At 39.9% G+C, this 15,442-nt stretch overlaps 1 protein-coding gene across 7 annotated transcripts in view; it reads left to right on the top strand.

Annotated features, from left to right (window-relative positions):
• LOC136828426 (zinc finger protein rotund-like) overlaps positions 1–15,442 on the top strand; it is a 505,572-nt gene that overhangs the window by 461,253 nt on the left and 28,877 nt on the right. For 5 of the 7 annotated variants that reach the window (XM_067086470.1, XM_067086466.1, XM_067086469.1 and 2 more), the window contains 2 exons: positions 179–438; positions 15,051–15,065. In XM_067086470.1, the coding sequence (XP_066942571.1) occupies positions 179–438; positions 15,051–15,065 (275 nt within the window). The remainder of the gene's footprint in view (positions 1–178; positions 439–15,050; positions 15,066–15,442) is intronic. The other 2 variants (XM_067086471.1, XM_067086468.1) reach the window with 1 other exon arrangement.

Here is a 15,442-nt window from a genome sequence, read left to right as displayed (position 1 = left end):
GTTTATGAATATGTGTTCATTAGTGGTATTCTCTAGTTAGTTGTAGGTTGTTTACATATACCAAAACAATGACGTCATGTGTATATCTAAATGCTGATAATGACTTGTGAGTATAAATACTTATATTTCTGAAGTGTTTATAAGTGTAGGTCACTTATTGGATGTGTTTCGTTCGCAGGTCATCCGAACAGCCTGGACGAGCGGCTAGACGGACGCGGGCTGGACATATCGTCCCACAACATGGCGCCCGCGTCCCTCTACGCCCGCAGCAACGGCTCCGCGTCTTCGGCGTCGCCACCCACCGTCTCCACGCCCTCCATGCTCATCGTCCCTCAGCCCATCAACGCAGCAAAGGTCCCGCCCTCGACCCCGGGCATCGGACAAAACCCGGCAAATAACGGATCCGCTCGCAAGTACCAGTGCAAGATGTGCCCTCAGGTGAGTCCTACTTTCGATCAGGTACTTAATTAGTCCAGTGCCCGAATGACTGTCGGGGAGCTAGAAAGCGTGTGCTCTACCAGGGGGGTTGGGAACTCCCGGGTTGGTTTTTGTGAGGACTGACTGGTGTTGATATGCGTGCTTTTGTCTCGGTTAGGTTACGTTAGGTTAGGTTAGTAGGTTCCTCTTCTCCGTTCCTAAGATACGATGAGAGTGATTAGTGGTGCGTGGGGCTTCATACCTCGTATCCTGTCACAAAAAACAAAAAAAGAAAGAGAGAATAACGTGTAAGTAAAGGCTCAAAAGATTCTGGTAAGAACTTGTACGTAATGGATTAACTTTGAATTTTTCTGAATTACTTGAATATATATATATATATATATATATATATATATATATATATATATATATATATATATATATATATATATTTTCATTAATATATATAAATATATATTAAGAAAAAATAAAAATAGCGATAGCCAATAACTAGAACTGGTAAACTGACCAACTCAAAAGCTTATATTGACTATATAAAGCCCCTTACGAGATGTTTTAGTTGTTACACACGGGATGGTTTTGGCCATTTTCGTATATTCACTAACAAAAGTTTCAAAATTTACCTTTTGAGCGTGTAGGTACTAATCCAGCCTAAGTACATTTAATTAGATTAAAATTAATATCCAGGTGGATCATTTTGGTCCTTTTTACTGTGCGGCTAATGGCCCGCCGTTTGGGTTATTTGATGCAATTGATCATTTAGGTTTTATCAGGTGGCCTTAATACGTGTTCATCCTCCTATTGCCCTTCCTCCCTCCTGAGCTGATAGTTTCCTCCTCACATTCTCTTAAACTTCAAGTGCTGTAGATGGTTCATCATAACATAGCCTTCATTTCCTGATCCTTAATTAAAAACATATCTCGTAGTTTTTGATGCCTGTGGAGTCAGTCTCTCTCTCTCTCTCTCTCTCTCTCTCTCTCTCTCTCTCTCTCTCTCTCTCTCTCTCTCTCTCTCTCTCTCTCTCGATGTTTTTACACTGAACCATGCACCCTGTGATCCATCATTGTCAAGCAAGAAATAAGAAGACGCTATTATGTGTATAACCATTCGCCGTGTGGGACTCAACCTTGTTAGTCATAGCTACTCAATAGGCTCAAAGATTTGTGAAGATCTCGTCGCGCCCCTTGTGTATGTGAGAGAGGGGGAGAGAGAGAGAGAGAGAAGAGGGAGATTTCATAACACACTACAGTACTTTGCAAACAACTTAAATATCAGAAGTTTTCTTTAGTCATTAACCTCAAAAATTTTCGGGTGATTGTAAGTGTACCTTTAAAATTATGAGTCAGTCTCTCTCTCTCTCTCTCTCTCTCTGCACCTACTGAGATACGAAAGAAGGCTCCGGAAATTGTTTTTCGACCCAGACCTATAATAACTTTATCAGGCAGTGGACAAGCCTTCTTGGCAAGCTTATAAACTCTTGCCATTCTCCTCTTCTACTCAATACGTTCTGGGACTGCAGAGTCACCAAATTTCTTTTGTTTTTGCTTTATGTTGGGAGAAATTTTCATTTTCTCCAATGCTTTTCGTATCAGTTCGCGTCATTTTTACTATCCACAATTCATGGCGATTGGGCACGCTGCTGCTATACAGCATTAATGGTATGCCCAAGTCATCTCTCTCTCTCTCTCTCTCTCTCTCTCTCTCTCTCTCTCTCTCTCCGCTCCAACCAACGAAATAACTTCGTAATGGGTAGTCTTGTGTGATTGCTGGCGAAGTTATTGCAGAGGTTATTGCAACATGGATGACACTTCTTCTCCTGGCCTGTAAGTAGTTGATACAACCCATCATTAGATACATGTAGCCGCCGTCATTCTGGTGCCCCTGGGCAGCGATGACTGGAGAAATGCCCAGTCGGTGAAGGAGTACGGCTGATGCTGCTGCTGCTTTTTCATTTTATAATTCCCTTCTGACAATACTTCCTCCAGCCTCTCCCTCTTCATTTTTTATTTCCGTCACTGGTGGTCATTCTTCAATATGTTTTACTTTGTTGAAATACAGTATCCTCTTGTAAATTAAGGTTCTTTTCTTTAAATCTTATGTTTTCGGTGGCATCTTTCCAAGTTCCTCTTAACGATCGCATATATAGGTTTATTTGAGGAATCAAAAATTTCTTTCATTTCTTGCAGTGAACAACTCCTTATAACCCTTCCCTCATGGACAGTATACTGTACAGATTGATAAGGAGAGTGACATCTAGGGTGTGACATTATCTTTTATGTCAAGAAGGTCATTGTGACTGATCACCCATCTGTTTTCATCTTTTATCAGTTTCTCTCTCTCTCTCTCTCTCTCTCTCTCTCTCTCTCTCTCTCTCTCTCTCTCTCTCTCTCTCCAAAGTGACAGACCAGTTGCCTTCGTCTCCAAATGTTTAGCTTTGTACGGTCCTGGAGTATTAAGAACTAACTCAAATTCTGAGACGAGGTTTGATTATAGAAACCAAATTTTCTTAGGTCCAACATTTCGTTACATATTGTAAGTGTCGGTCTGTTCTTGAATTTCCACGTGAAACCTACCCTGGCAAAAAGATGTAAAACTTCCTTTATTTTTGACGTTCTGAATTCTATAAAAATACTTTGAAACTAGTCTGGTTACTTTCTTTGATTCTCTTCAAGGAATGAAGGTTAAAAAATAATGAAGCCAAGTACGCAGTGACTGGTGCTTCGAGGGGTCCTTTGTTTTTGTGGCATTTATTCAATCTTCCCGAATGCTTATTATAAACTCAGCCGATGTGGTACTGACTGACATCCTTGATGTACGCGGGTGGTCTGGATAGACTCCGTCTGGAACTGGTCATCGGTTGTGCGGTCTCGAGGCATCCACCAAAACTGGTCTTCCTCAGCGACTACTCTCTAATGATATAATAAGCCTTATCACCTATAGGATGAAAGTTGGCCCTCCAATGCCCCGAGCATGAATGGGGGTGGGGGTGGGGTGTGGGTGGGCAGGGACTGGTGTTCAACTTCGGAAAAAGCGCGGGGGTTTTGGGGCTGCAAATCGTCCAGCTATAAGAGTGGCAAGATTGCAAGAAGAACGTAAGACCCGCTCTAGTGCTTCGGGGCCTACCTTTCGAGAAGCATTTTCTCTCTCTCTCTCTCTCTCTCAATTTTCTTCTTTTTCATTTCGAGAGTACTTTTTTCGTTCTCTCCTCTGAGTCGTCTTGAGTTTTATTTCCAGGTTTTTACTTTAGTTTCATCGGCGGAAGATGACACCTATTTAAATGGTCAAGCCTTTTGTTACAAAGCAATGCTTTGACATAACAACGCATATCTCTTCGAGGGTTGATACCAGATGAAGACCTGTGTTGTCTTAGAGAGAGAGAGAGAGAGAGAGAGAGAGAGAGAGAGAGAGAGAGAGAATTTAACCACCCCTTCTTTCTTCCTACCTCCTCTCTACCACAAGGCCGCCTGAAGGCTTGCTAATCTCCACTTTACAATACCTTTTGGCAACGCGTCTCTCACGCAACACCATCTCGTGGATTTTCCACATCCTCGTAGACATATTAGACTTATACACATTTATACTCTAAATACTTTACGCTGGACGGAAAAAGAGTTCAAGGGGATTGCGGTTGCCTCTGCGAGATAGTATGTGTCCGCGTGTGTGTGTGTGTGTGTGTATTTGCGGGCGCCCAAATGAATCCCAACTTTACAACAGTTTATTTTCTGAAATTCCAGCACTCCAAAATTCAAATAGGCTCCCCCGTCAGCCAGAGTGCTTTTGAGTCTATATAAAACTGGATTCGCTCACTCTCTAAACTTCCCTGTGTCGTTCCAATTTTAGTACAAGAACTGCCGAAGCAAGTACTCTCTACGTATGTCAGACTTTAGTCTGCTCTTACTCCCGTTCCCCGGGGAATGGGGAGTAGGGTGGGGGACGGTCTTTGGTCCATGGAACGGCTGCCGAACTCGACCGAATGTAGTGCAGTGTAGGTGACATGACCCCGTTTAGCTTCAACCTTCGCTGGTTATTTGTTACCAAGTTCGGGAGGGTTCGCGTTTATGTCATATTGTTTTCTCCCTTCTCTTTTGCGCATGCGTGGTTAGTTAGGTGACGCATGCGGTTCGTTTGCTGCAAAACGCGAAACTTTGGAATGTAGAAACGCCGTCCAGTAAAAACTTCAACCAGTTAAACGACAGAATTTTGTTAGGATTGTTTGTGTGTATCTTTGCGCAGATGAAGACGACGGAATTGATTGGTCGTGGTTGTGTTGTGTTCGTAGAAACTCTTGAGGCAGGTGTATTTTTATTTATTTATTTATTTATTTTTTTTTTTTTTTACCCTGGAGTAGAATACTCCTTAACACTTTCGAGACGTCAGGTTGGTGGCCGTCATTATTTTATATTGCTCCGGTTATTTATTTGGTAAGTCACGTAAGGCGTTTATAGTAATCAGTTTTGATTTTTGTGGTCAAACGGAATTTTCTGTGACTTTGTTTCAAAGGTTTTTTTTTATTTAATGTCAGTTTTCACGGTCTCCGTGCGAAACCAGATAGAAGAAACGCCTGTTACTTATCGGCAAAAATGTCTAAGTAAAAAAAAAAATGATATCAGCACAATATCAGGAACCCAGAAATCTTCGTTATAATTTTCTGTATGAAAATACTTTGTCTGTTTTTTACTCCTGGAAGGTGCGTAACAACCGGAAGAAGAGCATAACTACAAGAAGGGAGAGTAGCTGCTGCAGGGCGTGCGAAGCTTTTGTTAGTTATTTTTCTTATAAACGTTCTTTTTTTTTATTGCTGGTTATGTATTCAACATGCGTACTCAAACGTCATGGAATTTATTTTCTGCTTTGATTAAATTAAGTTAGGCTTCATATCCGGAAGTTTTGGATCCGTGTCGCTTTAAACAATGGCCTTTTGAAACCAATTTTTGGTACAATTACTGGGGTCGTCGTTGACAATCGTATTTCTGACCTGTCTTACCTTTTTTGTGGAAACTTAACTCCATAATGTTACGCCTCGATATCAGTTTTTTGGTGGGAACCAGTTGAGAAATGGTTTTGGAAAAGTCAGTATATTTGCGGAAGAGGAATGAAGGTATGATTCAGGGGCTTCCTGAGAGAGAGAGAGAGAGAGAGAGAGAGAGAGAGAGAGAGAGAGAGAGAGAGAGAGAGAGAGAGAGAAATCGTCAACTGCATCAGTAGCTTGAAATGCCGTGATGTTTATCAGTCTCCAGAATGTTGACCTTCAGAAAAGACGTTGTAGGCTTTCGAGTATTTGAATCAAATTCAAAACCCCTGTTATGCTCCTCTCCTCATTCAAGAGGACCCGATTCAGCTGACATTTAAGCGGAAAAAATGTAATTTTTCCCGTAATTTTCAAGGTTCACAGCTTGTCTTTATAGGGGCATTAAAACCATCCAACCAAGACGGTAGGTCCGTCCTCTAGTCAGATTGTTTCTTCCCCTCCCTCCCTCACCCTCACCCTCACCCTCAATCTTCAAGGCTTCTACAGACGCGCACGCGTGCGCGCGCGTATGCACGCACGCACGCACACCAATGGTTTCCAGGGGCTTTTAGTTTTGACATTTCGCGTGATGGCATTTGGCTTGGTGTTATTCGTCAGTGTTCCTGGTCTTATAACTCAGCCTGGTGATGAATGTCTCTTGCCAGTCCAGTATTTATTTACTTCATTTTTTACTATTATTGCGATCAATATTTTTAGACTGTTTGCAGCTTTGATTTGCTACTGTTCACTTCAAGATTTCCAAATGTCTAGGGTAGTAAATGTGTCTGTCGAAATCACCGATGCGTATGCTGTATATAGCCGGAAAGTTAACATCCTCTACAGGCACATATTCAAAAGGGAAAAGGCCTGTGGTGAATAAATTAATCAATTATATATATATATATATATATATATATATATATATATATATATATATATATATATATATATATATATATATATATATATATATAAATATGTATATATATACACACACACATATATATACATATATATATACATTTAAATATATAGCTTGTACATGTGTTTGTGTGTGTATGTGTATCAGAATACATTCTTCCACTTAGCACAGCCTAGTCTACCTACCGACCCACTGTTTTTAACGAGCTCCCGAGGCACCCGGGTCCTGGAAAACAAGAGAATCTTTGGTTCCTCGAGTTTCGCTCCCTCATTAAAAAGAGCGACTTTTAAGAGCCGTCCTGAAACCTGCCCCAGCGAATGAATCTCGAGCATAAATTCAGTCGCCGGTCAACATTCTCTCTCTCCTATTTAAATAGCTTCGGCTGGAGTTGGGAGATTTGGCCCAGTTGAGTTTGGGTAGCCGGACGGAGGGAGGTCTCGACACTTCTTGGGCCACAGGATTTTTGTTCTATTAGTAGTGGTTTTTTCTGGAGGAAGATTTTGTCATTGCAAAGGTTATTTCCCGGAGAAAATTTTTTTTTTTTTAGGAAATCAATATAGTACTATAAAAGAATTATTCTCTGAAAGATATTTGTTCACGTGAAGAAAAACTAATTTTTTTCCGAAAACATCTCTTCTTCAGAAAAATTTATATATATATGTATGCATATATATATATTATATATTTATATATATAATATATATATTTTACATATATATATTTAAAAACCTTACCTCCTCTTGCGTCTGGCAAATTACGTCGTTTGTGCTGCTGTCTGTTATTTTTCAAAAAGATTATGCAATATTAGTCCAAGGGGAGAGAGAGAGAGAGAGAGAGAGAGAGAGAGAGAGAGAGAGAGAGAGAGAGAGAGAGAGAGAGAGAGAAATAAAATTGGCTGAATACATCATAACGATCGTAACTTTAAATCTTGAGGCTTTTTACTTAGAAGTATTTCTCAGAAGGGAAGAATTCGAAAATAATATAATAATAATAATAATAATAATAATAATAATAATAATATTATTATTATTATTATTATTATTATTATTATTATTATTATTATTGTGGGATGCTCTCCAAGGGCATCCCACAGTTGCTCAAGGCGCCGCAGTTGTGCCAGCACCTTCTCTTCGTCGCGTTTCTGAATCACCAACTACCGGTGGAGGAGTCGGCGGCGAAACTGCTGGGTATCTCTGGAGTTCCTGGCATTTAGGTCGTGTAGCCGTGGGTTCGAATATCTCGGAGGAAGACCCTCTCTTAAGCACACTTCATTAAACAGCATGGCCCCCTGGATGCCGTTTAGTTTGTATTGTAGTTTCTCAGTATCTGGAATGAGTGTCTTTGTAGCAGCAGGTAAATCATGCAGCAGCTGTCCAAAGTTCATTGATTCCTTGACGTTCTGGCAGAGCTTTCTACCATACTCTAAAGGCGAATGAGGCCAGGGATACATCTATGCCATATTTATACCCGAAAGCTGGCTTACATAGTAATAGTATTATTATTATTATTATTATTATTATTATTATTATTATTATTATTGGTGGTGGTGGTGTTATTGTTGTTTTACGTTTCTGTAGCAATTTTGGTTTCATATTGTTATTTTATATAATTTAATGAAAAAAATACGCACAATAAATTATTTTATTAAACGATGATGCTTACGGTTATGTTTCACGCAAGCAAATTCCCCAGCAAATGCCAACATATTTGTAGCACAGTTGCACTGTTTTACATCGTTCAACGAAAATCGATCGTCTTAGTTAATTTTGTAACGTAAGCAATGCATTCAGCTGTTGGCACCTTAATTAAATCTGCAATGGAACAAACATATGATTTATTTACGGTATATCTGTAATATGTTAAAATTAAGCAATTTCTGATGCAGATTTCAATGAAATTCATTTCCGCATCTTGAATATTGTGTTTGATCAGTAGCTGAATGGATGACGGCTGCTGAAAGCGGGACGCCTTAGGCAATGAACGCTCCCTGCGATTATTACTAAAGCTTGTGACAGACATCAGGAAACGAGTGTGAGCGGCAGAGTCGCAACGACACCCGAAAACCCAACCGAACAAGTGATTGCATCTTCGAAAGCAACGTTCAAAGTACGAAAATGGTCAAGAGACGAGGAAAATCCGAAAGGCGTAGTCCTTGGCGAAAAGTCCTTACTACGGCATAAACAGATACCTAAGAGCCAGTTTCCCAGGAGTCAAGTGTTGTGGGTGTTTATGGATATCAGGATGGTCCGCCTACTCCCGGTATCTCTACAATAGGATATCTTGTCCTCCAGCGAGAAAGGTCACTTGCTCCGTTTACGTCATCTTAAATCACTCGTTTTGTTTACTTGCTCTGCGCCCGGGTTTCCTGGTTGAGAGGATCCCGGGAAGAATGGGGGAAGACGGGTGGGGCAGGGGTTTAGATGGGAAGTCGGTACGAATATTGGCTCGATAAGGGATTACAAGAAGCGCTCATGTTCTCATGTAATTCGTCTTGTAATTTAAATGATTTTCCTTATCCCACTGTTTTCTTCTGCACTATGTATGGGTCGCGGCCCTTTTGTATTTCGCGATCGTTAAATAGAATTATTTAGTTTCCAAATTGTGATATATCACCTCTTTAAACATCAGTCTAATGTCTAATAAGCGAAGTGTGTATTCCTTTGTTCTTGTGAGCATCTAAAGCTTCTGTCAGTTATTAAAGGGTCGAATAAAGGAGGCCTTTATCTAGTAAAGCGTCCTCTGTACATAATAAGAAGCTAAAGTTTTGACAGATTCCGTCTTCGAGAACTTACCTCGTTTTCAGGTTCAAGAACTAACTCTAACGCGGATTCCGGCTTGTGCCTGAGGAAAACCTGCAGTGCTTGTAGGTTCTGCTATCAAGAACCTACGTCGGTAATGCGTTGATACCTCTGAGAACCTGTTGCAATAACAGATTTAGCCGACAACGTCTTACTACAATCCCATCAAGATATAGGTCTTGACTGACTGCGTCAGATGCTGGCTGGCTGGCATCATCGCCAGGCAGACTCCGAGGGGCCAGCCTGCCGCTGCTCTTGTTCGCTTTTTGCAATCAGGTCACGTTGGGTAATTACCTGGCAATAATAATCTCTCGCATATTAACTACACACTAAGTGGTTCCCATAAAAAGGTAATGAAGCGAAGCTCCCAAGGAGCCTGAGCGCTGGCTTTTGACTGCTTATGGCTAGAAATTTTCAATGAGGAAGACCTGTTTATGCCTAAGACATCCACCCGAACGTTTGGTCAGGTTTTTGTAGCCTTGCCTCTTCTTATACGGTCGGTCGGAGGATAGTAGCTGTGTGTTCCGTCGTAAATTTTCTCTGTATACATAGACTGTACGTAATCTAGTTTATTGTATGGTGTGCTTTGCAGTCAGGTGGCCTAATAAAAATCTCCGAATAACCGAAGACTAGTGAGAAGATTTTAGCTCCAGTTAATTCTTTATATAACTTACTCTGGAGTTCACTGTAGACGATGCAGCTTTCTCTTGTGTAAGCAACCTGCTGCTCACATGTTCATCAGAGATGCTGGCTGGATGTCTGAAGTTCGAACGTGTTTCATTTGATTACCTCAGTTTGGTTTTCTGAATGTTATGATTTCAAATCGTACGTATAACTTCCTTAGGAAATGTTTTTTTTCACTTAATATTTGATTCTACTAACTTGTCCAAGTTGCGCATACTAGGCGTAGTGAATTTCACAATTTCTGTTGTAAAATTATGTTGGGTGTTCAGTGTCCTGCTTAACTTGCCACCATGGTTGCTCTTACGGACACCTGTCGCGGACAGTAATGAGAGTAATGACCCGTTTGTGACCCGGTAACCTGATGTGTAAGGCGGAGGAAAACTAGTTAACCGTAATTCATTTACAGAGATGGCAAGTGTCCATGCTAAATTAACAAATGCAAATTGGTTTCGACGGCGTTGAAAAAACTATACATAAGTGAAAAGGATTCTTTTTGCCCATAGAAACGTGACTTCACAACCTGGTCCGTCATATATCGAAGGAGAAACTTTCCATTAATTCTTTTTTTTTCATTTCAGTTATTAGGAACATATTGATAGAAGTTGCTAGATATTTTAATGCTTTCTTTGAAATTATCCAGCCTCATTTTCATTTGGTCTCAGTATAAATTCTGTAATTATAATAATATTGATATCTTTATTTCACATTCCGATGGTGCGGTAATTATTCTGCATTCAGTCTGTCATAATATGTACCGCAATTATTCTCTAAAAACGTATTCGTTGCAATATATGAGTGGGTTCAAGGAAGACGGGTCTGTTTAGTGTCAGTCTTTAATGAGTTAAAGCTTTCTTTATTTTTCCGAAAAAAAACATTTTCCCAAAAGATTTAAACTTATCTAAGATTTTTGAATGTTGGGTTTTAAAAAAAAGTCTTAGTAATTAAACCTATATAAAAAATAAGACAACTTTCTGGAGTAGCATCTTAGCAACTTTCCGGTAGAGAAAATTAATAAAAACGGTTATGAATTTTGGTTTTCCACAAAAACATGCTATTGTGCCCTCAGATGAGTCTCTCTCTCTCTCTCTCTCTCTCTCTCTCTCTCTCTCTCTCTCTCTCTCTCTCTCTCTCTCTCTCTCTCATAGAGGGAGGGAAGGGAAAAGAGCCTCGTGCCAAACACCGTGAAATGCTAGTTGTCACCACTACAGGCGCCTTTCATTAGAACGAGAAAGTACAAGAAAAGTGGCCACTTTTGTCAAAGAGAAGCTGGAAGGATTTCGATCAGTGTCCTTTGACTTCGATTTTGATCCTTGAGAGTGTGTGTGCGTTATCGGTTGCGTGTTTTGCTAACACAACTGGGAATTTTATCCGATATTTAAAGACATGTCCCTGATTTATTAAGAACAAGTTTTGTTCTTTTGCTTTGCTCTGAGCTATCAGGAGTCCTTCCCTTCCTTCCCTGTCCTTTTCCGTTCATTTATGGTCGAAAGACTTGGGGAGGATGAGCGAAGACTTCTGAAAATGTGCTGTTTTGTGTGGGTGGTCAATGACTATAGTGTGGGTGAGGGTGGGTGAATTTACACCATTAAAAGAGAGAGAGAGAGAGAGAGAGAGAGAGAGAGAGAGAGAGAGAGAGAAAGGGGGGAGGGTTGGAGATTAAATACGGGAACTGACGGTTAGCCTATTGACCAACTCTTGCTGAACAAAAGGGAGACTACATACAAGGAGTCCTGACTGGATGACGTCAAAGGGCAAAATATAGGAAGAATATTTTCAGTAAGGGTGCTTTTAAATAACAGGAAGGGGGAAGATGGTTTTTTTTTTAAAGAAAACCCCCATTTGTTGTCTTTGTGATCAAATGGAGAGAGAGAGAGAGAGAGAGAGAGAGAGAGAGAGAGAGAGAGAGAGAATCAGTCTTAAAAACGTCGAGCTTACCCCTATCGCTGTGAAGGAAAAAGGATCTATCCCACATCACAGCGCCATCTTTTGTCGGAGTCTTTTATTCTTCTTCTTCTTCTTCTTCTTCTTCTTCTTCTTCTTCTTCTTCTTCTTCTTCGAGACTCTGAAAGGTAGGCATAAGTCGTCTCGTAGGTGGCAGCCACAGCCAGGCTCTTCTTTGTGAGGTTAGGAAGTGTGAAATGACTCGAAATAACATTTCTTTGTGCACTTTAAGTGGTGTCCCATTTATGACACAGTCGCTGTTTTCTTTTCTGGATTTTTTTTTTTCGGTTCTGGACATATTTCCTTCATTTATTTCATTTTCTTTTTCTGAAATCCTTTTGTGACTCGCGACCGTATTTAACTTTTGTTGAATTTGTTCCTTTTTCATTATTATTATTTTCAAAATTTCTCTTGTGTTTTAAGTATTAGAATGTTTGATATTCTGGGGCACTTTATTTATACCTGTCCTTATGTTTGCTCGAAATTTAATATATGTACTGGAAATCAGTGAATATCCTCAAATCAAAAACAGTATTATAGTTAAAATAGTTTGCAGCGGCGGGACGGAAGAATTTTTTTATTGGAATATGAACAATTGAGGAAAAGCAAGAAAATTGGGGTACTTTCATCGCATGTGACTCTTGAAAATTGATTTATGAAAGAATAACTTTGGAACTGTTTGAACATCATTCATTAAATAGGTCAGAATTAGCATTGGCTGGCAGTTCTTGCTTGACTGGCTTGGTACTCTGCGCCGGGAAGTAACTAATTCTGCTTTCATACATTTTTTCGTGTTGCCCGTACAAGCAACAACAAAAAAAAAACAAGATATTCTATGATGCATGCAAGGGTGTGGTCACTTTGGAAGCACCGAGAGGAGGAGGAAGGGGAAAGGATGAATGCCCGTGAGGGGGGTGGTAGCTATTGGGTCAGTTGGGAGCAAGGAGGCGTTTCAGGGAAGTGCTTCTAAGAGTTTTATACACCTTCGAAGGTTGCATTTATTCTGCTTGCTCGCCCGTTTCCCTTTTCTCTCTGCATTAGTATCCCCTTCGGAGTGGACGAGGTGTTCACTTGGCTTTTATTCCAGTCTAATGGTATATCAAATGAAACTACCGCGGGCGGAGGCAGGCAAACGAACAAGCAAGCAAGCAAGCAAGCAAGCAGTGGAGTTAGAAATGATTTTGCTTGAAGGGTACGGCCTGGACCCGTTCTGCTTTCTCGCGTAACTAATTCCTTCGGTCTGCGAACTGGTTTTGCTTACCCAGATAACCTCTAGAAATTAATTGTCCGTCCAAGAAGTCGAGCCTCGTACTATAAGTTGAGAACGAAAACGACAAACTTCGGCTCTCTCTCTCTCTCTCTCTCTCTCTCTCTCTCTCTCTCTCTCTCTCTCTCTCTCTCTCTCTCTCTCAAAACATTGACCTCGTACATCGTTTTATCACCAGAAGCGTAGAGACTCACGAAGAATATTAATGATCTCTTTAAAAAAAGAAAGTGGAAGGCATCCGACCACACCCTAACAGAGAGTGCAAAGCAAAGCAAGCACTCCAGGTCTTATCCCTGGGGTATGCACAAGCACGCCTGCGCGCTGCTCTTAGTATGTAGGCCACCAGAGTGATGGAAACACCAGATTAATGGGCTGGAAGTCCTACCGTACCTTTTGAGGAGAGCAAGGATCCCAAACATGCAATATTAAATCGTATTGATTGCAATTATGCTCTTGCCTGAATGCATTGGCGAATTATACCTTTGTACCTCAGAGAGAGAGAGAGAGTTTCACTCTGAGGTTTCTTCAGAAACTAGCGGTGAAATCCTGCAAGACTGAAGTTAGATTTGTATCGGTGAAGGGGTGAGCGAGATAAATAAGGCCTCAGCGGAAAAAATGATGAGATAGACACTTGAATGAGAATTAACTCGCGCTTTGAATTTCTAGAGAATATTAACCCAGGCGCTGACTGTTTCTGAGAAGTTGAATGAGTGAATATTATGAAGAATGAATAAATGAAAACACTGTAAGAGGATGTTAACCCAAATGTTGACTGTTTTGAGAAGGTGGATTAGTAAATATTATGAAAGATTGAATGAATAAAAATATTATAGATAATGTTAACCAAAATGTTGAATTTTTCTGATAAATTAAGTTATTATTATAAAAGAATGAATGAATAACAAATATTGTAAATAAACTGGTCTGTCTGACGACAGACAGACTTAATGTTTTGAAGTGCTTGATATTTTAAAGGTACTGACGCCTCGCAAGTTTATATAGAACTTCGTGCAACGCTAAAATAAAAAAAAAAAACACACACACATGCATCGGAAATTCGTGAAGCGAATAAATTATGCAAAGCGGAATCGGTGTATCAAATAATGCGTCTTTTGCGGTTGAGTTCTTTCGACCGGATGGCTTAACGGTAAACGGTTGTGCGCTTTAATTTGCACATTTAACCACCGACGAGCATTTGCTGCGATTTGCGGATTAGAGAAGAAAATGATGGTGATTTACACTCTACTGCTTGGGTCCAGGGAATAGGATGTCCGTGATATATACATTTCGTGTAATAATGCAGTTGGCGAGTCATATTTCATGTAATAATGCGGTACGCTTATAGTTTTATTAAGGACTGTGATTTCTTTTAAATATTGAATTCCAAACTTCCCTCGTATAGAGGAATAGTAATGTTGCCTTTTTCTGCTACGCCTAAAAGTTTAGCGTTAGTACATGACATGTATATTGAACCATGTTTAACATTCTTGCATAATTTACAATAAACCTGTCTTTAAGCTATTAAACCAGTTGTAACGCCCATGACGGCAGCCATCTTGAGTATGTTGTTGGAACAAGTGAATGAAAAGGCATGATTTGTGTGAATCCACCATTATAGTTAGGCTGGAGCTGCACTTCATCAAATAATTTGTTTAATGACTCGCAATTTATGTGGAAGAAAAATTGAAACACAGCAAGTATTTATATGGGGGAAAGGAGGTCAATTGTATTGTATGATGCACAAACATAGTACATATGCATATATAATCTGAAAACATGAAAAGAACTCTAATTTGAATTGGGGAGATATTAAATAGATGAATTAGTCATATTTAAATAAAACAGAAACAGAATTAAAGCAAAATCATGCAGGTAAAATAGAAACAATTAAAACAAAATCATACAGGTATCAAACAGAAAAAGGAAAAAGTAAGTAGAGGGAATAAGGTTGGAATTAAAAAAACGCTCAAGTAATTGTCTTTCTGTTTTCAGATGCAGCAAGACACGGTAAGGATGTGGCCACACGTAACTCTATACTGCACTCACTTTTTTTTTTCACGACAGTATCAGGGTATACACAAGACAATAAACTAAAAACCTGAAAGAGAGAGAGAGAGAAAGAGAGAGAGAAAGATGGCTTATGAGTGGGCTGAGCAGCACGGGAGAACGTTTGTGTGGATACGACTGGAGACTTTTATTTGAAACGTTTGACTTAGTCTTGTCATTGATCCAATCTCTAAACAACTGACTATTTGTGGATTTATTCTTTCTAAACGTTTGATTTATTGCTGATTCATTCTTTCTGAACGTTTGACTCACTCAAAACACTGCATGGGGCATTGTTATCGCTGATGCATATCTGCCCTGGTTCCATTCTTGCTCAA

Source organism: Macrobrachium rosenbergii, chromosome 42 (genome assembly GCF_040412425.1).
Source record: "Macrobrachium rosenbergii isolate ZJJX-2024 chromosome 42, ASM4041242v1, whole genome shotgun sequence".
In the NCBI taxonomy this organism is placed as follows: domain Eukaryota; kingdom Metazoa; phylum Arthropoda; class Malacostraca; order Decapoda; family Palaemonidae; genus Macrobrachium; species Macrobrachium rosenbergii.
This window is presented reverse-complemented; position numbering and strand designations above follow the sequence as displayed.